General features: G+C 44.6%; 1 protein-coding gene across 1 annotated transcript in view; it reads right to left on the reverse strand.

Annotated features, from left to right (window-relative positions):
- Positions 1–1,141: 1,141 nt before the first annotated feature.
- The window catches only part of sema6bb (sema domain, transmembrane domain (TM), and cytoplasmic domain, (semaphorin) 6Bb), a 138,166-nt gene continuing 113,206 nt past the window's right edge, over positions 1,142–26,101 (reverse strand). Inside the window, exon 17 of the mRNA XM_085349046.1 lies at positions 1,142–4,577. Within this exon, the coding sequence (XP_085205172.1) occupies positions 3,670–4,577 (908 nt within the window). The 3' untranslated portion in view covers positions 1,142–3,669. The remainder of the gene's footprint in view (positions 4,578–26,101) is intronic.

The raw sequence follows: 26,101 nt of genomic DNA on the forward strand, positions 1-26,101 counted from the left end.
GTGCAATGAGAGCTGGGCTGGCAGAGTCTGCTAACAATCAAAGGGTTTAAAGAAAAGGAGAAGAAGTGCAGCTGCTCGGTGAGGAGGAACGGGAATGACATGAAGTATGCAAAGAAAGGGGAGGATGATGGCTTTAATAAACAGAGCACTCATGAGGTCCACGTGAATTTTTTAGCTCTGGTGTAATGTTGAACTAAGGTAATCAAATTATGCAGTCAGTAAAGTAACATGTACACCAGTCAGAGCGGATCCTAATTCAATTGTGCCCCAAATTTGGTTAAAGGTCCTTTTTGTGCGTTTGCACGCGAGTGTGTGTGTGTGTGTGTGATCTGCTGGTGGTTAGCGGAGCTGGTTGAACAGCGCCTCCCTCTCAGGGCTGATGTGTCTGCAGTAATCTTCTCAGGGGCTCATCAGGCCATTAGAGGGCCGGGAATGTACTTTGCCTAATCAAGCATGTTTAGCGAAAAAACCGGAGGAGATGCGGAGCGAGGAGACGCCTCGCTGGGCACGCCGAGCGAGACAGAGAGGCCTCGTGGGCACACACACGCAGACCCGGCGGTGGGAGAGAGACGAGCGGCGTCCTGGCTGGTGGAGAGCTTCCTATCCTCAGTACTAATGACCTGTTTCAGGGTGGAATGTGTAAAGAATACACTGCTTTAATGTGGTGGCGAGGCGGTAATGCAGTAACATCACGTTTGCCTGCTTGACCTCCTCCTCTGTCCTTGTCTTCGTAAATCTCTTTCACTGGCCTGTCTCATATATTACGTCAAGCCTGGCTGTACATTTGTTAGGGCTGGGTATTAAACCTCAACAGAAATGTGTCTGCAGAGCTGAACACTGTCAGGTGGTATCGAGTGTCGGGTCAGATTTATGCTTCTGTTTACGCTTCTTGGATCACACGGTTCTTGTTCAAAATATGCCTGCATGTGTTTCTATGCGCTCGAACTAAGTTTATTACTTATTTTGTAAAAGAAAAAAGGTGAAAAAATGCAAGAAGCTGCAGCAGAAACTGACGATGTACGATGCCAGACGTGAGAATGGAGCTGACTTCAGGTGAGAGGCTGGGCTCACGCACACAGGCAGACAGTCACAGACACACTAGAATCACCAGTCAAACTAAAACATATGCATTTGAGAAAAAGCCAGAGAACCTGGAGTAAGGCACAGTCAGAACATGCAAACGCCACACAGGAAGGCAGGAAGACTCTGGACGCTGGACGACCCCTGCAGTGAGATCGATCGAAGGTTTTAAGGCAGAGAGAGCTGAAAGGTGTGGGTACAAAGAAAAAGCTTTTCTGTCTCCACAAGTGCAGTCTACCTCCTCGGGTCTAATCACAGGACCTTCTCTTCTGGAGTTTAATATAAGAAATACCAAACTGTTAAATCAAAGTGAAATGAAAAGCATTTTTTGGATCTAGCTTGCGTGCTTGTTCTTCCTGTGCCTGTGTGGGTTTCTCTCCAGGTGCTGCAGCTTCTTCCACAGTTCAAAGACATTCGTGTTGATTAATAGTTTTATTGGACTGCTGCATTAAGGTATGAAACTGAGGTGCTGGACTGGTCTCTGTAAGCTACAAACCTCCAGGGCACAATGACAGTACATCAGAGAGTACTGCCCCAATGACGAGCTGTTGTAACCCTGGAGGTCCTATAAGGTAGCTTAAAGTTTCTGGGCGGGCATGCGTCCCGCTTTGATGGAAAAACCACTGATCTGAATAGAAAAAGGGTCGTTTGGTGTCAGGACCAAAAGATGTGTGTCTTGTGTATGCTGATAGCATCTATAATTTAAAGCGGAAAACCTAGCTCGTCCATTTTAACTCGCTTCTTTGTGCGCGGTATAATGGTTTAAACGTATTCTATAGCATACAGCGCTCCCACGCAGGGCTCTGACATTGTTAACATGCATTTGTGAGTGTTAGACGGCCATTAATGGTTCAACAGAGAAAAGAAAAGCAGGGCGAGAATGAGAGTAATGTTGATCAAAGCTGTTTTGTTGCACTCAATATGAGTAACACATTCATGTATACAAGCCCTAAGAGACTCACACACTCATAAAAACACCACCTTTACGAACGTATGACCCAGATGAAGCTATCTACGTTTGAATCGAGGACAGATGAGAGCTGATGAAAATAGGAAACATCAAAAGATCAGACAACGCAGTGAAAGAGTAACTCCACACCCCAATATACCCATGCCCGTCTGTTTTCTTTATCCTGCTATTGTTGGGAAACACACTGAGAGCAAGAAAGGGACAGAGCCACAAGGGATGACCATTGTGAACAGCGAGCAGTGCCCCTACTCTGGCCTCAGCCCCAGCTTCAGCCCCTCAGCTCCTCCCTGTCCCGGCAAACCAGTGAATCGCTAGTGTGCGTTAGGCGCGAGAGATGCCCGGGCCCAGTCGCTGTGTCTCTCGTGACGGATGGAGCTGCTGTCCTCCTCATTGATATTCCGCCGGGCTATGTCGGTGGGCTAGGTCCTTGACTCTTAACGGTTATTTGTTGCCGCAGTCTCCTCCCGCCTCTGGGGCACAAAGAGTCTCAGTGTCGGACAGAAGAGGCTGAATGGAGCTCCCAAGTGGCCGGGCAGACAGTCAGAGCTCACATTCCCTCCTTCAAATGAACTGCGGAGCCCGGGGAGGCTTCGGGTCAGGTCAGACAGACCCAGGCATACTGAGAGGCAGCAAGGGAGGGGGGTGGAGTGGAGATACTGTTCCTTTTTCCCAGAGCCTTTCCGACGTCTCGAAGCTTCGGTTTTCCTTGCTGAGAAAATGCTGATATAAAAATATCAAATTAAATTGGCTTTATCTTTATCCTTATATATATCTTGCTCATTATTGCTCTTTTTTTTACTTTCACAGAGCGAGTCCGACCTCCTCACTAGCCACCGATCAACCAACCATCCAAACCTCCGATTGGTGAACACAAAGAGCCTCAAGTAGACACTTGATAAAAATCCGTCTGTCTCTCTGTGATTGGTTATAAAAAGAAAACAATGTTATTACCATCGTCATTATACAGGTGTACTTCACAGTTAAGACAGGACGCTGGCTGGGGTTGTCGTGGCCACACGTATTCGCACATACACACAGCGTGATTGGCTGAGAGTCGCGGCCCTTTGACAGCGACATCAGTTCGAGTCCAAAGAAAAGCACATGGTTGTCTGCTGGACGCCACCGGCATCAACAAACCAAAGCAGAAACGTGATTTCACACTTAAAGAAGATCCGTGGTGTTAAAACAGTGAACAGAATGGTGGAGGGAGACCTTTCACATTTGGTGCTGCAAGCCAAATTGTCATTTTATTTGTTTGTTTTTTTAATCTCCACACTGTCCTTCTATGAAGAGCCTTCGTTCTCCGCACCCCTCTTTTTAGCTCGCCGGTCGTCCCGTGGAGTCAAAGTCACGCTCTGCGGTTGGATCCACCAACAGAGCCGAGGCGTGCACCTCGGATTACGAACGGAGGAACGGAGATGTACAGAGAGTTGTCTCCTCTTTGTCAGCTCTCTCTCTTTGTCCCTCTCTTTAGTCAGCTGAGTGATGTCTGAACATTGAATGACAGTGAGAGAGGACAGACAGGGTAAGGTTGGACCGGGACAGTGAATCTGAGGGTTGTTTGATTCCAGTTTGCTGTTGGAGGGAAGGGGTTGGCGTCAGGGCTCGTCTGCGTCGCCTCACTGGCCACTGGGGTTGCGCTCGCCCACGCTCTTTCCTAGAAGATGGCTGAAGTCAGCCAGTTCTCCCAGCCCTCGGGGCCCGTGCATGTCTGGCCTGATGAGGCCCTGGCGCTGAGGGTGATAGGGTGCGCCATTGTTGCTGTTGTAGTTGAGCGCCTCATGACTCCAGCGAGGCTCCCCGTAGTCCATGTGGGGAGTGGGAGCGGACACCACCCTCCGTCGGTCGGGGGAGTCCTGCGGCGTGGCAGGGTAGATGTATTCTCCTGCTGAGTTCCTTAGCGCACCGGTGGGGCGATTGCTACCGTGCTCCCCTCTCTGCGTGGCGAGGATCAGGTAGCGATGGCGTTCTGTGTGTGGAGGCAGCACCACCTCTCCTGGGTCATCTATCCGGACCATACCACCGCCGCCTCCACCACCGTGCAGGAACTTGGAGCTCAGGTAGATGACGGAGTTGTTAGGGCAGGGAGTCCCAACGGCAGTGAGGAAGGTCTGACTCTGGTCCCACTCGGTGTCCGGGAGACGTACACCCCGTTTCTGCTGCAGGGGGGTCTGCTCGGGCGTGGGCAGCAAGCCGGGGTCCATCTCTCCTTTAGGCCAGCCGTTGGGCGTGACGAAGGGGTTGTCCGCCTGTGAACAGCGCCGCTCCCCGCCGCTGGTTCTCGTCACGCTCATCACCGACCCGCTGCGGCCTTGTCCCAGCATGCTTTGCTCTTTGTCGCCTTTGCGCCGGGCGCCGCCGGCTCCGGAGCCGCGAGAGTGGCGGTGCCGGTGACTCATGATCCAGCAGACGGTGAGACCAGAAAGGACGGCTCCTGTTGCAAAAGCTGAAACAGCAGACACCACTAAGAGGTTTACGGACACGAGGCCATCGGGCTCCTCCATGAAACTCTCTTGGAGCAGAATTCCTAACAGAGAGAGAAAGAAAAAAAACTTCAGTCAACTGGTGAAAACACGCAAAAAGCATCAGTATTTCCTGCACAAAGTGCGTGGGAGTTTGCAAACGGCCAGACAGAGTGACCTATTTTCCATCTCCTCTCTGTGGGTGGTAATTGTCATATGCTTTCCAGCCAAGGTAGCTGTGGCTAATTGCCTTCATTATGTAAAGTGGATGGTGATTTTAATAGCTCTAATAACTGTCTTCCTGATTGAGAATAGCTCTCAAAGCTAACATGTTTCACAACATTAGCTTTACAGAGAGAGATGCCAACTCTGTCGTTAATGGCGAGTAATAACTTCAAGCTTCCATACGATGAAAATCTCTTACACAGTCCAGGTGCCGTTGACGTTACATGTGTGCTGTAGCTAGTCTGACTTTAAACTATTTTGAAACAGAAACACCCTGTAAGTGTTAGCCCAACGTATGCATACATTCGTTTTCTCTGTTGCATCCATACAGCAAGATGATTTCTTGCGCGAGTGAACGCGAGGCATCATGTTTATAGATAAAGAACAGCTCATCTGCGAAACACAACTTTCTGTTACTTGGGTTTTTTGTTTTTTTTTAAGTGAGTACAAGAGATGAAGTCCCTCAGACAGAACTGTTTATGAATTATTGAAGATATGAAAACAGCAAGACCACAGCCTGGGCTGCCATGGATCAATTAGAAAAATGCCAGAAAAGGAGTCATTCTTTGCTGCGTAAGCTCTTGGGACAAGCACCAAATGAATACAATGAGAGCACGTGCGTGCCAAGGGAAGCAGATGAAGGCAAAAAAGAGGGTGTTAGAGGAGAGAGCATCGTGGCCTAAAGCATACTTGAACATTTGGGGCCTTAGACAAACACTCGTAATAGTTGTTAAATTACAGCTCCAGTAGTAGCAGAGGGAGGAATGTCTCCACAAGGACAGCAAAATAAATCCTTTCTAAGAGAAAATAAATGGATATCATTAATAGACAGTGGGAGCCACTTACTCACTTACAAGTTGTTGAGCACAAAGCGGGGCAGAGAACGGGAGGAATAATGAACACGAGGAAAACGGGACTGTTGTGTTTTTAAACAAACATACTTTTATTAACAGAGATATTCATTTTTAATGGTGCCGGTTGTGGTTCAAACACTCCAGCACGAGACAGCCTGGTGCTTAATTAAAGTGGCCCGTGGCTTTGTCTCGTTTGGTGTTAGGCTACACATTGGCATTAAAGCAGGGGAAAGGGAGCTAAGACGCTGTGAGAGGCGGCCGAACGGCCACGCCGCTCTCGGCTGGATTAAAAGGGGTAAAAACTTTGACTCTTTACTCGCCTAAAAATGATTCTGAACTTTTTGTCCAACCAAACGCAGCACCAAGAAATCCTGCGTGGAGACATCTGGCCATTTGTAGACTGGACATTGAGCTGACACACAAACTGTTTAACTCAACACCGACAGCAGTGACTCACAAATTTAGCTGATCTTTGGGTCTTTCGCTCAAGACAACCTGACACTGTGGCCAACTCGCATACATATATAAAAACCTGTGTAGGAAATCTATCGACAATATATAAAATGAGACATCACGCCCCACAAGCCGGGAAGCACGAACCAGTGTCTTATCACGCACAGGCAGTAAAACGTTCAGGTAAACAGAAGCTCTATTTTCAGCTTAAATGAGACTTTTCCGAGGGCAGATTGTATCCACTGTAAATACGGACCCCCCTGAAGCCAATCTCTCTCTGCTGGGACTCGACAGGAACACGAAGCCACGACTTTACCATCAGAACATTTTTTTTAATGATCACAACCAAGCATCTGTAATCAGAAAAACACACAGCAGGTGTATCAACAGCCCCGAAGAGGAAACCACAATCAAAATAAACTGAGTTTAAAAAGAAAAATTACGCTTTCCCCTCAAGAAATTTCCCATAAATGCCACAAATATCCAATAAACATTTACCAGTTTAGCCTGCAAACATCACTGAAGCCGTAACAAGCAGGCAGACAATGACAAAACTCCAAATTAAATTAAAAATAATATTAGACGACACCCTGACTTTTACTTCCTGTGTGAAAGGGCTGGATAAAAACAAGGACGCCGTCTCCAGCAGACAAATCTGCAGCTTCATCTTGAAGTAACTTCATAAAGTTGTGCGGTTTTGTATGGCGCACGCTGCTGCGTCAGTGCTTACAGGATGTGGGTAATTTAACCTGTGAATAATGGGGTGTAATAGTGAGCACAGCTGTTATTTGAATTTGTTAGGTATTAGCATATTCTGCGTTCTTCATCATCGACCAGAAATCGTGTAGCCATGAAACACTCTTAATGAAAAGTTTTTATTGCGTTTAACTTTATTAAAAAATGTCAAATTTGAAGACAAATGGGTTTAATAATAATTAAATAACGGCTTCGTGTTTTATAACAAAAATATTAATAATTTCTCATTCAAGGAATAAATTCATTGAAAAACCACTTAGTTTTTCTCAGATAATTTCAGTGTTAGGTGTTGTAATACTTCGGCTTTGACCTTTTGTGGAACTCACTGGACTTTACTTGCAGCTTATTTACTTTTCTGCCAACAAAATCCTCAAACTCTTTGGGTTCAGCCACGTCTTGAGAACATTTTACGATCACTGAGCATTAAAAACTGAATTAACAATGGAAAAAACTTTCTGCCAACTTGAAGCTCTTCTCCTTTGTGAGGAAATGCTGATAGCTGTTATATTTATCAGGCTCTCCGTCTTAGTTTGATGTGTCCATATTTGCTATTTAACAAAAAGCTCATGTGAGGCAGACAAAATATTTTTGCGTATTTTGACCCAATAACAGGAAAATTACAGCTCACATTTCCATCCTGCCCTTCACTCTGTCTGTCTGTGCCAACAATCATACGACCCCGTATGAGCGAGCGCTTTGGCGATAGTGGAAGAAAAAACTCCCTTTTAATAGGAAGAAACCTCCAGCAGAGCCAGGCTCAAGGAGGAGGCTTGGTTTAGCCACAGCCAGCAGCGTTGGAGCAGCTGCCACCTCCTCACACCACCCATCCTACTTAAAGCAGGGGTGTCAAACATCAGGTCCTGGGGCCAGAATTGGCCTAGCAGAGACTCCAATAAAGCTCCTCTGGACAGCTTTGGAAAACGTGAAGGGAGTCATAAATTTTGGACTTCTAATTGTATTACACATTTCTTTTTACTGATAAGGACTTTGAACACGGCCGTTCATGCTACACCAAAGTAATTAGGTTAATAGATTATTCTGTCATTAAATGATAGAAATGTTTTTTGAAATGGGAGTTTCATTGAGCGGGCTGCGTGTGGCCTACGATGTAAAACGAGTTTGACGTCTCTGCCTTAAAGCATGACTGCATCCCACAGAGCTGAGGTGACAATGGGTACAACTGCACTTAATCATTCATCCATCCCTTGTCACTAACAATTAAATGTTAGAGCTTGGACAATAGATTGCGGACGCCATCGATGTGAGCTCATACACTCACAAGTTTGCAATTTCCATCGATCGAATCCTGCCATTAGTCAGGTGGCCTTGTTGGTCAATCAATGTCCTTTTCATCATTAATTAGTGCTTTATCACCAATCCGCTGAGCTCAGTGAAACACGTGGACACAGGCTTTAGTTACAGCCTGCTAATTATGTGACACACACACAGTTCAGTTCGGTTCAGCATCACACAAATGTTCCTCAATAAGCCGAGATCAGCGGGATCGTGTCAGCCTTAGAGCGTAATGCGATCTGTATTTGTCTTTCATTTCTGCTTTTGGTTGATTCAACAATCCCTCCTCCCCACGTTCCCATTTTGTTCCCCAATCACTTCATCACAGCCTCTGAATATTAACACGTATGGAAAAAAGAATAAGTTTGTTCTCCTGCAGCAGGTCTTCACATGTGGTTCATGCTATGCATTGGAAAGTGTTTATTTGACCGTGTATTTAGGCTTATTTAGGATTTTGCCCAATGGGATGTAAAAAGTTGATTGCCTAATATCTCAAAATTGCTCTGAACACAGATGGCAGCTCATAATTGAGATCTCAGAGCATATCAAAACACAGCCAGCTCGTGGTTACGCAGGCTAACCAGCACAGTCTTTGTGTATTCATTTAAGCACCCATGCTCTTCCATGTTTGGACTGAATTTGGCGTTTGTTCACTGGGACTTCTTCTCTCCTTGAACATATTGTTGGCATCTTTGGTCGCGCAGCCTAAACACAGGCTGATTATTGCTGTATTTATTTCCATGTTTTTGGCTGATATTCAGCTCGGAGAGCTTGTCAGCTTTAGTTACATTATTATTCCTCTCTTCAGGAAAATAGACATTTTTGAGGCACAGATGCGACACAGAGGCAGGAAGTTACTACCATATTCCCTCTGCTCTACTCCTACACACACACACAGAGGCTTGAGGAGTTTGAAAAGTCAGGTATTGCACGTATCTAGGGTTGGATTTTTCTTTAATAATCCCTCGAGTCCTGATGAGTTTGTAAACGAAAATGAAGTTCTGCGACCGCAGAAAAATTCAGAACGAGCCAATAACCGCCACAAATCTCCTCTCCCACGCTCACAACATCTGGAATTGTTCGCAGCGCACTCGGATGCAGAGGTTTCAGATGCTTCTTTAACGTGTACCTCGGCTGTGGTCCAGGCTTGCTGTGTGACACTTTAGATTAAATTCTGCATGGCTGCAATAATGCTGCTGTCAGCTTCATGCAGGGGCACGTTTCTGACAAGTGTGTTTATTATTGCTGTACGAGTGTGTGTGTGTGTCACAGCAATCACGGCACCCCAACTCTCTTGCTCTCTCTCTCTTTGACATGGACACTTAGATATGTTAATTGTTTTTTGCCAGCTTCTTTTATCCCCCACTTATGTCTTTCTTGGATGCTTGACATCGAGAGGAAATCTTCAGCCAGTGGGAATAAGTTGGAAAAGGATTACGATGATAAAGAGAGCACGCAGAAAGCAGAGCGATTGGGAAGTGTGCGTTTTTGTGACAGCAGGCAGGTTTCCCCGCATCCTTGGGGTGACAGCAGAAACTACTGCTCGCGCGCTCCTTCCTCATCTCGGCTCCTTCTCTTCTCCAATCCTGCTCACTTATTAAACCTTAATAGAAGCCAACAGGCCTGCCTGTCAGCCTGACGAACACTGAGCTGCTTGTCTCCGGGCTTCCAGCTCCAATTACAGCGTAACAATGAGAAGAAGGGAGAGGAGAGTGATTTTTACAGTATGTATGCTAAAAAAGGGGAAAAAAAGGAAAGAAAGTGGGAGGAGAAGAGAGGACATGAGACAAAAGAGGGGGCGAAGATGAGAGGGAGGACAAGGCTAATAAAAAAAAAAAAGGAGAGGGGATTAAAGAGGTGACCACAAAAACGAAATACGACCGAGGAGGGAGCGCAGAGGAGAGAGAGCAGAGAGATGTTGTTCCCTGTTGTTGAAAGCAACACTGATAAGATATTTGCTCAAAAATACTTTTATACTGCCTAACTGTCAAAATCAAAAGCACAAAGAAAATCAGAGTTTCTCTGGTATTTCGCTGTCTTTGTCTCTAACCCGCAGTCATCCGTTCCTTCGCGCAGCGCCGTCCTGCCCTCCCTCCTATCCGCTTGTTAGTCGTTAATCCTTTCTCAATTTCTCTCTCCTACCCACCGCTCCTTTGATCACCGGGGGTGGCGGCATGATGGGAGTAATAGCTTCGAACTCAAAAGAGAAGTAAGGAAACTTTTATTCACATACTTTCAAATCAAGGTTGCTCCAGTAAAATCTCATTTTATATTCGAGTGTCAAAGTTTCTGTTACTTCTGCAGTGTGACAGGCGCGGTTACGCTAAATTTCTGTGCCTACCAATAATCGCTCGTACTTGTCCTCCGCTCTCATTTCTACCTCCCCGCATTTAGAAAGCGAGTAAAGGAAATTATTGAAAAGCCCTGCTAGCCGTGCCAGTTGTTCAACATTTGCCTTGATTAGAGCTCTGGCAGAAGACTCGGTATCTGCTCGCTCCAGAATCGCAGTTTGGCGCCGCTTTCAACAAAGGCCTTTGTGAACGTGTGTGAATGAGACGAAGGGAAGGAAAATTATTTTCGACCCACCATCGGTGATGATGATTATGATTAGAGAAGTGCAGCCAAGGCATAATCCCTGTTTATCACATGTACTGAGTCTTATTGTTCTGGCAGATTTGGCCGTGGTTTCTGTAGGTTATGATGATACTGTAATGACTGCAAAAACTGGGAACACGGCAGTGACCTCCAGAAAAACACGAGTTCAGACAATCGCTGAAAGATTTACTGGCGTTAAACTGTTATCTTGCAGCGTGCCCACTGTTATCTACAGCCACAGCTCCCGTCGGTGTCCTGTGATCTACACAACATGTGTTTTAAAGGCAGTTTACACGAGTCTAAGCAGCTGACTGTTCTTACGCCACTGATTTGTTCTTATTTCTGTGCCGTAGTCTGATAGCAGCGTGCCGTGATTTATGAACTGAATCATCATCAGTTTGCAAATTCTGAACACATTTTAATGATCACTAAATCACTGTGATCTTTATTTCCCGTAGTTATTATTTAACAAAATAAAACACCTTTCAGCGATGTTGAAACTGGGTTTTTTGGAGACCGGGGATGTAAATCTGTCCGTCTCTATCCGGTCGTTAAGTCTGACATCACTAGCCTGTCTGGACCTAAACTCCGCTGCAGGTCCATATATCAAACGATCACTATAGCATTACTGAGAGTTGAAAAACTGTCTAAAGTCTTTCATCTTTAATAAAATGATCAGCGTTCTGCTCTACCAGGTGTAACAATTGAGTTTAACATCCAGGCATCCATGAAAACGGAATTTATGACATTTAACGGAGTTAGAAGTTAGCAGGAAGTTAGCTCGCTAGCTTCTATCTAAATACAATATAGCATGTCCTGACTGCGGGGTTTTGGAAACAAATTAAAACGTACAGCTCTGTTATCACTTCCAACATAAATGAAGACAGAAAACTAAACAGCAGTGACGTTTGTAGGGTTACTGAAGTTTGGCTAGCTGGTATATAATGATGTGCTACGTGACCATTAGCAACACAGCTATGTTAGCATAATATAAACAAGCTAACTTTTTTTCCACTCGATAAAAGTTGACGTGAGTGTTCTCGGTGGTCAGGAACAAATGTAATCACATGGCAGGATGCTGTAAAAGGACCGAACTTCAGCCAGGAGAACAACTGAGATAATCCATCCACAATACGAGGTTAGTCATTCATATACTGCTGCATGGGCTGGGCTGTAGTTACATCCTAAGGTTTTAAAAACTGAGCTTAAATAAATGATTAGCGGTAATAAAAGCCGAGGGAGGTCAACAGTGATCACTGACTGTTTTAGGAGCTTTTTGAGATTAAATAAAAGAAAATACAAAACATTAAACATGTTAACAACACAAAAGCCATATTAAACGCAGACTACTTTAGGCCTGGAAGTAGGATTCGTCGCGTCATCACTTAACGACCGGATAACATTCCCACGCGCCTTTGCACTCAACAAAGAAAAAAAAACGCTGTTGTTTTTATAGCAGTTTGTTACGCTGGACTTCTGAATGGAGTTTGACGATTGAGGAAGAAAGAAAAACACGATTCGAGCAGCTGAAATGAGTTTTTTAAGATATGATTTGATTCAGATGGCCTCTAAAAACACAGAAGGAAACCTCACTCGCTGTTTTAACTACTTACATCTGTTAGATGTAGCACACGCAGCTAGTGAGGATGGGGTGCTAGCCGGGGCGTGTGCGCATTCTTCGTATCACAGAAATGAAATTGAAATGTTTGCTAAAACAAACCAGACTGAAAATTTAGTTTTAGGTTTTGAATAAAACTATGAAGTGTTAAGTTTTTGGTGTTCCTGCCAGCATCATGACTCAAATCGTTAGCCATTTTAGATGCTAACAAATTAATTTGCAAACTATTTGAGGTTGCTACAGTTCGATAGGTTCCTTAATCAAAAGGCAAGCAGGGGAACTTTTATGCGGTTTGAGAGCCAGAATCCATGTTTTAGAAATACAGCACATCAAAACAGAACAAAGAGACTTCACAGCTTCCCGGTGGACCTGTCGATGCCACGAGCGCACACTTCTGAGCTTGATAGGTTACGACTGTGTCAGCGTACAGCCGGTGATCTGAGGGGCTTTCATCTCTGGAATCCACCATTTTTATGCATAATGTTAATGTGTTTATGCACGCAGTGACGGTGGGATTTCACGTGGCAAAGCACGTGCGCTGTAGTGTGAATAAGTGTGTATAGATGTATGAATATGTGTGAGTTAATAAGTAAGTGCGCGCTGTGCCTGCATCCATGGCTCAGTGATTTTGCTCATTATCCTCGTCTCCTTCTCCTCTGTTGAAGAGACTGCAGGCGCTGTTTCGTTTCTTGTTTTTAGCACGTACTCCTTCCTGCCGTCTTACTCCTTTTACTTTTCTCTTAACAGATACACTACATAACTTACCCATTACCTCCACTACCTCCTCTACTTCTGTTTCACGCACACAAACGCAGTGCACCTCATGCTGTGAGCTGTGAAACTAACACCAATGTGTGTTCAAGCCAGGCAGCAAACTGGGAAAGAATCGAAAGGCTTTAAAAAGAAGCCCAGCTCCTTACTTGGACTAAACCTTGCTTGCTCATAAACCCTGTTTACTCTCGGGATGACTGTAAAACCATTTACAGTCTGTCCCTGACAGCGTTTTCAGAGCGCGGCTTAAAGAAAGCTGCTGGGGACTTGTGCACAACTCTCTCGCACAAAAAAGATAAAGAAATAAAAACCCCAACCTTGGCTCCCGAGGGCCGCTGAGACGCTCACTCGGCTGATCAATATGTTAAAACATTTATGCACACCACCCATGTGTTTGTAATTAAAATTCCATAAAATCTCCACCAAAAAACACACTGTTAATAGATTCTGGGTTTATTAGCGAGGGCACATCAGGCTTTTGGCTGATTTAGAGTCAAGGCTTTCAGTGATGACTGCATAATTACAGACCTTGCTGCCTATATATTCCACTTTTCCATCCCGCTATTTCTATCCCATGTATCTACGTTTTTAACTCACCCTCATTTGGCTTCCTTCTTTGTGCTTATAGAAAACTCTGCTAGGGGTAAATGAGGTAAGTCTGGAGTTGCTTTGGGCAACAACGTGTGTTAAAATCATCGGGGGGGGGGTGCCGTGTAATCAAATGCTACAGGAGTTTTTTTCTTTTCCATTCTCATAAATGTTTTTTTCACAGCCTACGCACACATGTTGCTATTCCTCATTCTTTATTCGATTAGATCAGCAGACCTTGTTCTCCAAATCTGGTCAACCTTTTAGTGAAAGGCAGTTTAACAAGAGAGAATCTGTTAGCAGTTTCAGCTGCATCCAATCCAAACAAAGCAACTGGGCTGTGGCGGACACTGTGGTGAAATAAATTGTTTTGTAGAGCTTCTCGTGTGCACGAGAGTGCACGTGTGCAAACATGCATGCGTGTTTTCCTCAGTAGGATGTAGCTTTTTACTATTTCCCTCTATATAGGGGTGCTATACAGCGCTGGCTGTGCTTTCGTTTGGTAATTGATATTCTCATTTTAGGTGCAAAGCCAAACATGCACTATCGAGAGCAATAATAAATATTCACAAACTTGTCGCAGGCAATAAATTGGAGAGCAGGTCCGCACAGAATTAGTCTAACAATCTGCCCAGAGGGTTCACGTCTCTCATTCCTAAATCATGAAGCAGGCAATTCAACTTAATCTTTCTCACATGCTACGTCCATATATCACGTCTGTGTGTGCTATATACCCACCAGCTGAAAACACACGCCACATTGTTTTTCTTATGTTAACACCACCAGAGCTGAAGTGTTGGAATCTTTCCACATACAAATTTATGAAGGTTTAACAAAATGATTAAACCATCAGGCCTCACGTCAAGGCAGGCGGCTGACAAAAGCTGCTTTCTCCGTATACGTGCAGCCGCTCGTCTCTTGTGTTAATTTACAGGTGGCCTTTAATGAAATGTCTCGGCCATGACACAGGCCCACGGCACCGCAAATGGACACCGCCAGGATACTTCCAGAGCTGAATGATCACTCAGAATCACGGCGCCTGTCAGGACCCCGGACTACAGAGACTTTCGACTGATCAATACCGGAGTGCCGCAACAAACTCCGGGGTTAACAAGATAGGAAGAGGGTGACGGACAGTGAGTAGAGGAAGGACGGAAAGAGGAATGGAGGCCGAGAGATGTGACAAAGAAGAGGTGTGCGAGTGTCAGAGGGAAGAGAAACACCAATGAAGTGAAAGTAAAAACGGGGTGCTAGGGGAGCGTGAAAAAAACACAGCAGTGTTATTGATGTGTTTCAGAAAGGAGGGAAAGTGTTGTTTGATGTAGGGGACTCACCATGGTCGATTTTCGTCAGAGTGACACAAAAACAATCCCCAGAGCTGTGAGAGCAGAGTAGTTACAGCACTCTGGTTGTCACACTGCAGGACTTTCAGGACGCGGCGCCGGACCCGTATTACTCAGCGCCCCGGGCCAGTTCAGATTCCTCAAACAGCACGCAGCCCGCTGTTTATTTCAGCAGACGGAGACAAAGTGGAGCGTACGCTCGTGTGCTCTTGTGCAAAGCGTAGGGTCACCTCACACCCCATCTATATTTTGCTGTTCATACAAATGTATCACCTCTGTTTGAGGCTGGCACCCGGCTCATGCAAACCAGGACGCTCACCATCACAAACCATCGCCCCACACTCATTCTCAAGTAAATGTGCACGCTAAAGGGTCTGTACCTAAATATAAGGCACAAAATGTAATCAAAGTAAAAGTAGAAGTACTCAGTATGCTCTTATTTTACTGCAACTAAAGCACAAAAGCATTGTTTTTGTTTTATTCCACTGACGAAACATTCGAGGCAATTTAACTGCACTACAGTTGATCTCATTAAGCGCACTACAATCAGTTAAAAGAAATATTAAATATTTCTTTTTTCTTTGTCAGACTGTTCATCACGTTGTTTTATTTGATTGAATCTTTGCAATCAAGCACCTAACGATTTTATTTGTGCCCCACAGTTACAGTTTATCAAGGTTGTGGCCTCAAACTTTGGATTAGTAAAAAGAAAAAGGTTACAGCATTATTATCAGACATTAAAGCCTTTGAACATTTGCTTGAAAAATGTATTTTTTTCTGGAAATCAGTCCCTCTCTCCTCAAAAACAGTGCTTTCCTTTCACTTCTTTGTGTCAGATGTTTGAGCTTCAGTGTGCAGAATGACACACGTGCAGAGTTTGACACCAGAAAGCAGTTTTTACTTTCATCTTCCGAAGGAGGAAAGTTTCTTTGAGCTCACCTAGGATCTGACTTTAACACTTACATGTACAAGATGACTGCGTGACATAAAAAAGGAAGCCCGGCTGGATCCGACATTCATCTGAGACGAGGAGCGATGTGGAAGCCTGCACGTGTTCATTTGACTTCTGTAAAGTTTAAATATTTTCATGAAAATATTTAATTATTCATAGAGTCGAGATTTTTAAACGGGGCACAGGTTTTTTTCCCCAAACTTTTTTTGTGCTTAATAAACATTTAAAACAAATGATCACTTAAAAGGGACTATTTTAGGATTTACTGATTCATAGGAGGCCTTTAATTATTCATTAGCAAATAACGATTGAAGCTTGGGAGAAAAAAATCACAGTTTTTCTTGCACTGCAAGAACAAAAACAATAGAGGGACGAAGTCTGCTGATCAGCTCTGGCTGACAATGTAGTAACACCATCAAGTGGAGCTTATTTTATTTAGATCGCGCCAAATTCTCAAATCATGGACGTCCTGTGTATTATAAGATAAAGACCCAACAATAATACACACTGTGGAAGAGAGCCAGAGATTAATAATAACTAATGATTCAACACAGAGAGGTGTATAAACACAGTGAGTGAAGAAGAAACACCTGGTGCATCATGGGAATCCCCAAGCAGCCTACACCTATTGCAGCATAACTAAGGGAGGATTCATGGATTCGTCTGATTTTGACAAATCCAAGAAAAACACAAACATAACATCGGAAACGTTCACGCTGTGTATACATAGTACCGATCGAAGGCCACTGAAATATTCTGCAGACACTATGTTGTAATACCATATTTTAATTACAATATATGCGACATTTTTTCCCTCCAATAAATGCTTTTGATTTACATATGTGACGGTCATAAGGCTACACACACACACACACACACACACACACACACACACACACACACACACAGAAAACATCAATCAGCCCAGATCTGAGGCTCTCTGAGGGTTCAGAGGGTTCCCATGTGTTTTTTAGTGCTCTCTGTGAGGAACCTGCTATGGAGAGCGAGATGCGATGCGAGCCAAGAGGACTCGGAGGAAGAAGTCAGATGAAAGAGCCGAAAACCTTCAGGAGTCCTTGCACCTCGCCGAGCTTTCTAAAGGCTGAAGCTACTATTCTTATCTTCTTAGAGCTCTTTAAAAAAAAATCCACACTGAAAAACAACACACACCAGACAATATTTCACCACCCAAACACACACTTACACATGTTAGTTGGTAAATGGTGTGAGGTCCTCGTATTTCATCAGCCTAAACCTCAGTATTCACCGAGGGGATTGGCTCTGTTCTTCAAGCCTCTCAGAAGCTCCTCGGGGTGGGAAAGATGTGAGAGCTAGAGCGCAAGCTGGTGTCTGGGGATGCGCAGTTACGCGCTGCGCTTCCTCCATCTCCGCTTCCCCTCACTCTCGCTCCCTGCCCTTGTGTGCGACTTGCAGGAGTGACAGAAGAGAGTTAGGATTTGAGGAAGGTGGTATGAAGGTTTCTGAAAGCTCTCTGCCTTGCCTCTGAAAGGGGATAGCATCATCTCTGTCTTTCTCTGCCTCTGGATGGGTTCAGACTGCAGGGCAACACATTTATCATCAGCAAACTTAAGATCCTGTGTTTTAACCGGCTGCCGTTTAAATACAAAGAACTCTGTTGGCTTTATCAGCCCCGCTGCCCAAACCTCAGCCGAGGCCCCCTCCAAAGTGCAATAATTAGGATGGAATGAAATGAGGCCGCGGCTGTAAATTTGGCAACACGTTTTCCTTCCTAAACAAAGCTCGTCACAGCGTTCCAAGCAGCCAGACAAAAAGCACGAGCCCGTCCTAGCTCTGCGGTGATCGTCATCCACTCGAACATGACGCCACAACAAGGGATCTCCAATCTGCCTTCGCCTCATTGATGTTTTAGCGGACCTCAATTACTGAGTGACTGCATCCCGCTGTTCCACCAGTCAAAACACTGCCTTTCTTCAGGAAATATTTTCACAGCACCATAATTGCTTCCATCTGTAGCTACGCTGTGGCAACACTAGCTATGTCATTACGGCTGAGTGAGTTCACAGCAAAAACGGGTGCCGAATGTGCGACTCTGATTGTTTGTGTGTCAATTTGGATGCAGGCGTTTGTTGGAAAACCGACTCCGTTATTATCAGCAGAGGGAAAACAGATGTGAGAAAAGTGCTGTAACGGAACAAGAAGGGAATCTGACGTCTTGGCGGCTCCGGCCCCACAAACACCCACACATCGCCTCCGAATCCTGTCTGATGACTAGTTTAACAGAGTTGACTTTAGCTGATGAGGTGTCTGCACAAACACAATTTGACTCTATCCTCAAAAGGCTTGCAAACAACAAAGTAAAATGAGGCAGTGTTGAGATTACTGCTGCCGGAGGCTCTTCCGAAGATTTCGCAGGACCCCAAAAATGATGTGGATACGAGAATCTTTCTTTTAGAATTAAGATGCCCTCACGGTAAATTAAAAGACCCAAGCTGGCGTACTGACATACCATTTAGCCCGTGTTTATGCTGTAACCGATTGGCCTGTCAGCAAAGGTTACGACCTGGAAAAACTGAAGCCGACCAATCGACGCGTTGCGAGAGCCTGTCGCAAGTGGATCTGACATATGTGGCGTCTGTCGACACTTTAATCAAATCTGACTCATTACACTGTTTACAGAAGTGGCTTATATTACCTGTCACACGCGTGTTCACACATTCTCATCTCCCTCACACACACACACACACACACACACACACACACACACACACACACACACACACACGAGCATTTCAGAGGTAGTTTGGGGGTTTCTGTCAACAGAGTATGTTCTGCTCAAACATCATTAAAAGTAAATCCAGCATAAATCCAGCTGCAGTTTGTCACGCTTGCTGAGACGTCCACTGTGAAGAGCCTTCTAAATTGGAGGGCACACAACTGCTCGCCCGCAGATATTAATGACGGTGTTCCTGCAAGCAGAACTGTAAGTGCAGACACTTTGCACAACTTATATGTGCAGTTTTAGAGACCAGAGGTACAAACGCAGTTCTCACATGGCACACTAAAGCAAATAAGCTGAAGAAGCCATTAAGGGCTTATTAAAAGGTGGAATACAATATCAACACGTGTAGTCACGGCAACCTTAATTATGGCAAGTCATGTAAATTTCCTCTGAGGCCAGGAAGAGCATTCTGTGCATCAGCAGCCCAAATATTTTTATTTAGTACTTAATAAATAATCCTGTGATGGACTTGCGAGGACTCCAGGGTGAACCTCGCGTCTCTGTCAGCATCTGCTGGGATCGGCTCCAGCTCTCCTGTGACCCTAGCTGGTAAGAAAAAAGAAGGAAACCTCCCTGCGACCGCTTCTGACCTCGGGGCGATTCCTCTGCTCGCCTGGTGGGAGGCAGCCTGTCTCAGACTGACTGCAGTCTTCTCAGACAGGCTGGAGGTTTTCAAATAAATGCTGTCTAACTTTTAAATGGAGACAGATTGCTGACAGTCTGCGACGTGGCTCTTTGCAGTAGAGTTGACCGAACTGCTTGTATTCCTATGTGAAAGAAAGGCTGCTGAGCGTGTTTGTCATTTTGCAGTTAAATCCTCACATCACAGTTTGTAGAGGAATTCCTGAATTTCCGTTTAATATCTCTGAGATTGTGGCTGGAATGTGAGTAGGTAATGGTTAGTCTGCACGTGTAGATGGCAACAAAGTGATTTTGCAGATTTATCATTAAGTTAATCATCGTATTATCACAGATTGCCTGCCACATTGTGACTGTTTGCTTGTTTTATGGACCAAAATTGCTTTAAAGACAGAAACGGACTGAAAAGTCTGTGTCTCCAGGACGGAATGAAAAATACATTTATTTCATTCCATGCTGGAGTTGTGTCAGAATTATTTAATAACTGATGAATGTACTGACACTATGGGTATTATTCACTGCGCAGCAGACGCCCCTGTCAATATTCATGTCATGTCAATATTACTGCTACGTGATGGTTGCATCTTTTCAATCACATGAGCAAGAGAAGGTCTGCTAAAATCAACATGAAGTCACAGACAGTATTTTATTAAATTAAAATGTATATGATGTTTGTGCATGCATTTATAAGAGCAGGGATGGGCAATTATTTTCACAGCAGTGTGGCCCCCTGGGAAATTGCCCACTGCTGCATTAGAGCCTCGAAACTGCTGCATGTGTACAGATCACAGCTTCACCATCCCAGTGTTTGTGCTGTATGTTAGTTTGTATGAGAGAGATTAGAGAGCAACAACAAAGTGCCTGCACAAGAGAAAATAGAGCCTATAGATTAATAGACTTGCCTTAGCACACATGCCCTGTACACACACACACACACACACACACACACACACACACACACACACACGTGAATAATTGAATCCAGATATTTCTCTGACCTCATCTATTTCATCAAAGTGTCCCTCCCACAACACACCGTCTCAATTAAATGCTGTGCTTCCAAAGTCTGCTTTGATCAAAGTGGGTTTAGAGCAACAGCATGTCTCTACATACTAATATTTGGGGTGCGTGCGTGTGTGTGTGTGTGTGTGTGTGTGTGTGTGTGTGTGTGTGTGTGTGTGTGTGGAGGAGGGATTTTGTTTCTAATAAATGCACAGAGAGCCATACATAACCACAAGTCAATATCCTGAGCTACGCTCAACTTCCTCACCGTTTCCCATTAAGAAACTGGTCTCACGCTCCTGACACTGCAGAAAGAAATTCCTTCAGTGATGCTGTGAGAGACATTATCCTCATTTCATTGACTTTCATGACAGATGGACTAATCTGAAAGAAGCAAAGTAAAGACGTGGATGCTTGCGTGAGGAAAGTAGAAGGACAGCTCCTCTGTGATGTGTGAAAAGAAAAGATCAGGAGGATACGAGGCAGGTGGTTTACGTCGCCGTGGCAGAGTTACAGCCTGGTCACAAGCCCGCCGAAGAGGCCAGCGACAGCTGCGTGACGCAGGAGACGCCCGTGGTGCTCTCAGTCCATTTGTCACACCGGGCCGACCAAGCTCCGCAAAAAAAAAGATGCTCCTTCCTTTCCCTGCGCCGGCCTCCATTCTCACGGCTTTCATCTACCCTCACCCTCTTCTTTTCTCAATTTCCTACGTGATTACCGCTGCTGCATCTCCTCCTCCTATAACCAGACTATTTCTGTCCCCTCTCCCCATCACTCTGCTTCTTTTCTATATTCACCCTTATGACTCTGTGCTTCTGATCCCCTGAACTGTTTCTCCCTTTCCATCCTCAAAGTTTGCCTTCTTCCTATGATCTCTCAATCCCTTACTCATTCTTTTTGCTCTACTCTCCACTCCTTGATCTGATTTACCCAGCCCCCCCCCCCATCTGTGCTGCTCTCAGCCCCATTCCTTTCCCCTTGCAGAATCACCCTTGATATCTATTCGACTGCCATCAGCCAGCGAAGAGATGAAAATCCATTCTCCTTCCAGCAACTGCTCCTCTCTGGTTAAGGAGAAAGGGGAGGCAGTTAGCTGGGCTCTAAGTAAGGCCGTCCATCCATCTCTCTTTGAGGTCTGACGACAATGCTGCTCTGAAATCAGTGCAGCACTTACAGAGACCAGAGGGAGAAGAGTTAGAGGAGAGGCACTGAAGCAGTAGAGGACTGCAGACTATGGCACAATAAATGGCTCAGAAGAACAAAACTAGCATAATATCCCCTTAAATCATGAATATAACCAACCTACCCTTGACGGGGTGCAGGTTTACTGCTCAGCGTGTGAAGGACAAACACAGTTTACTTTCCCAACTTCCTCACCAAGAACGTACAAAGCACATGCATGGAAGCTAAACTCGTAAAATCCTTTCCCTGTTCCAATGATTGTCAAAGCTTTAAGGGGAAATGCGTCCACACATTTTTTGACCCACACGTTTCCTGTTAGACTGTTATTCATATTCTCCCACATGAGAATCATCTTTCACCTCCGTCTCCCAAATGTAAGTCATTTCCGAGTCTTTCATGTCGCTCCCATCCACGTTTTCTGGTAGTTTTCATCCCATTCTGTCAAAATCTCCATGGCTTGTGACTCACAACCTTCCCCATCAGGAGTAGCACTGGCAGTGAAAGGTTAACCTGAACCCGACCCACGATGACAGCGTCCCCGCTACATGAATAAAATCCAGACGTTGAAAAGTCTGCAGCGCTAACTTGTGCAAACTAGAACTAATCACAGAGAAGCTTGTCGTTTCAGGCTGGGGGAAGAAAGAAAAATGACAGAAATGCAGCCAGGCACGTGGAACTCCCGGTCGCAGGAGCGCTGAAGCACAGGAAGCAAAAGCAATGGCGCCATAAATTAATAGCAAAACAAAACGAGCATAATTTTAATATGACCATCATAACCTTAATGGGTCGGTTCAGCCAATTATGAAATACAAATAGCAACATACTTTCTCACCTCCAGTTTCACTGGCGGTGTCTAGCCAAGCAGGCAGTTTTGATTTTATTCAGTAATTCGGTTCCAAACATTTACAGCAATGGAAAATATTTCAGAGAAAATGTCTGGAAAAATTGAAAGAAAGAAACAACGAGGAGGCTCAGACGCCAGTGGCGAGATAACACCAGAATCCTGAAAGAGCGAGGCAGAGCGAAGACGTAATGCGTTCAGATTGTCACCGACAGCCGTTCTATCAAAGAGGACTTCTGCTTTTAAACTTCTTAAATTGTTACGATAAAAACATGTTACCTGCCGCGGGGAAAGTATCCGGCTGTTTAGAGGAAGAGGCGAAGATTGGATATTCAGAGTTTCCTTTCTCTTATGTCCTCTCCTGTTAATCATCACATGGCTTCATTTATTATTTCGTAATTTCTGTTTTTAACGGTGAAAATATGAAATCTGAACTGTGGCTGGAAGCGACAGGGAAAATGTTGTTAGACATGCAGCTACAGAAAGTGACTCATCTTCAAGAAGAGAGGAGAAGCCAAAGGGAGAGAGCAAAAAACGAGTTTGCTGAATTCCCTTAAAGAGACATAGATAGGCCAGACCATATCTCACCTCTCATCTGCTTGGTCAAGGTACAGACAGGTGGAATGAGTCCAATATAGAGATATGAAATATTCAGCAACCAAAAGGCTTCTGTCTGTTCCACCGTTCCGGGCCTCCGAGGAGTCTGTGTGGCTGCAAGCACATGCATATACAGCGCGTGTCCTATATACATAAAAACGCAGAGGAATGCTGACAGGCACACGGAGTGAGGATGTGCACTCTGTTTTCAAAGTCTTAACGGTGTCAGTGACAGTTTTTCATAGCAGGCCTGCTGAAGCCGCGGCTCTCCGTCTTCCTCTGACTGAATATTACATTTGCAGATGACTGAAAGAGTCTTTGTCTTACAGAAAGACAAAGAGAGATGGACTCGGCATTAACCACGAACAGGAAACACAGAGGAAAGGAATCGTATCAGAGACAATGAAAGTGTCAAATAAAAGAGATATGATGAAAGGATAGATCGCGGCACCGAGTTCATCACGTCCGCTGAGACAAAGTGCAGCCTGAGCGTCGGTGGCAGCTGTCAGATAGACGCCGGCTCACATTCCCGCCATGTCGGCCCAGCAGTGCCCGGTCACTTCGCACCGGCGGAGCACGCCTCTGTCAGCTGAGCTCAGCTCGGCCATATTTCACGAAGGGATCAGATGTGGGACCAAAACGTGCCTCGGAGCTCGGAAATTCCTCAAAGGCAGGACCGGAAAACAGGACGGTACATCTTTATGTGGCGGCGCTCCAAGACCAGCAGATACTGCACGCTTTCATCTCCGTGTACATATGATAAATTCATAAATTAACATTCTCTGTCGACTCTGTGGCCAGAATCATGGACACGAGTTTTTAATGTGCCTTTCCTCATTATATAGCTCCGGCTGGGAGTTGCTTCCGAGGGGCAGCCAATCAGAAGAAATCTGTCTGAAAGGGAGGTCTTAAAGGCTTTAAAAGGAGAGTAAAAGTAGAGTATGTAATCTAATCAATAATCAATCAAAGTGTGAAAGCTGGTCGAGTAGAGTCCAATAATAAAAGCACGGAGCTGGGAATAACCATAACAGGTCCTTTTAATTGGATATGAATGAGTCATAACGACGGAAATGGCATCAAACTGCGAATTGTGCAAAGCTGCTCTAGTAGGATCCAATAATAACAACATGGAGCTGGAAACGAGGATAATCGGTCCCCTTAAATGGATACGAATGACTCATAATGACTGAAATGACTGTGTAAATATGAGCCCTTTATTTTGAAGAGGTATTTCTGGAATGCGTGACTTCAAAGAGAGAAAATCTTACATTGGTGAAGATTAATTGTTTTCATATGATCACTTGGCCTCTTTTGTCATGATCTCAAATAAGTTTCCTGCTTCAATGTGCCACAACATTTAAGCACGATAGCCAACTGCAAGTTGTAAATGAGATCAACCACAGAGGACCAGCTAATGCACCGTCAGTCTGTGCTGCTCTAAGAAATCTATTTGCAGCAGCACCTTTAACATCAGCCAGTCTCAGCCTGACCCCGAGACCTCGCACGAAACCCGTAAACATAACATCAAAACCGGGATCCCAGACCGCAGCTTGTAAAACGCCCCATTAGCCAACTAATACACCCGTGTGATTGTGTTCATCTCTCACCCACCAGCGTAGCACACCAGTAATGATCGAGAAGTTTTGCTTTTAATTAAGCCGTACAGTTGCTCAAGCTAAATCTCCACATGGTAGAAATTGTGCAATTTAATTAAAATGACCATTTTTCATCTAGTTTATAATTTTTATTAGTGCGAGAACCAAATGAATGTGAGCGCTTATTCTTCATTTGCAGGATTTTTTTCGCCCGTCAGATCTGCAGCGGACAACAATGGCTGTGCAGAGCAGCAGCTTTGATAAAGAACCAAGATGTTATTTTAATGTAAAGTACAAATACATTAAAATCTGTTTAAGGTTTCTTTGCTTGGATAGGCTGCCGGTCTGTCCAGATCATTATGCTTTTTGGCAATCACAAATGTGTTAATAACCAAAAAACCCCAGAGATTCTTTAATTAGTCTGTGTTTGATATAACACTATATCAAACTACTCTACCTAGGCTGCACTGTCGAGCACAGATCCACTGAGCGCAGCGCAAGCTAGCAATACAGAAGTTAAGCTCGTTGCAACATGGTCACTGCCTTAACACTACCCGAAATTGAACCTCCCCCACCCTCATTCAGATCTGGCGTTTGGAACTATTTTGGTTTTCATGTGAAGCATGACCCTGATGGTAAGCGCGTCATGGACAAAAGTAAAGCAATGTCGGATGTGCCACGCAATGCTCAATTACATTGGTGGGAACTAGTGCGTTAGCGCAGTTAGCTTGTTAATGTGTTGACGCTGTCCAGCCCCACGCACGGGGCGATCCGCGGTAACTCGTTAAGGGAGATTTGTGGCGTTATGCTGTTAATGTCATTTTAACGAGATTAACACTGACAGCATTAGTGGGAACACAACGAATATGACTGCACATTTACGTTGACATCATCCTAGTGCAAAGACAAGTGGAAGCAGACAAAAACAACAAGCACGCATGCTACAAACTTTACCCGAGTCATTTAGACAGCCGTTAGCACATAATTCTCCTTATGGGGACCTGATACGTTTAATATGCTGCTGAGAATATAGAAGAAGCGTATAGTATAGCTTTTATTTTGGAAAGAGCCATTTCTCTGTAATAAACTCTCTTTTCCAAAGATGAGTGATTTCTGGATCAGATAGATTTTTTTATTTTATTATTTTGTTGTTTCAGCAGCATTAAATTTAAAAACTGTACTTTTGAGTTAAAATATATATTTATAATTTTATTAAATGAAAAACTAAAAAGGCATGAACATTTTTTTGTATCGAAAAAGTATCGAACTGAACCGAACCGTGAATTTTGTGTATCGTTGCAGGTATGTGACCACTACTTTGACTAGGGTCCTCCACAGGTTCTGTAAGTCGCACACTTGGGCTTGGTGAAGTCAAAATCTGAAGGCTAACTTTGTTCCGTCATCAGCTCCAGAGGAAGTCGCCCGCAGCTTGGCGGTCAGAGGACCTGACGTGAGAGAGCAGCATCAAACGGAGGGGCCATCTGAAACAGGATTAGAGTTGTACGCAGGTTCTGATTATGAAAT

This window comes from Diplotaxodon limnothrissa, linkage group LG23, assembly GCF_057381915.1.
Source record: "Diplotaxodon limnothrissa isolate DT_005_m linkage group LG23, D_limnothrissa_male_GT1.1, whole genome shotgun sequence".
Taxonomy (NCBI): domain Eukaryota; kingdom Metazoa; phylum Chordata; class Actinopteri; order Cichliformes; family Cichlidae; genus Diplotaxodon; species Diplotaxodon limnothrissa.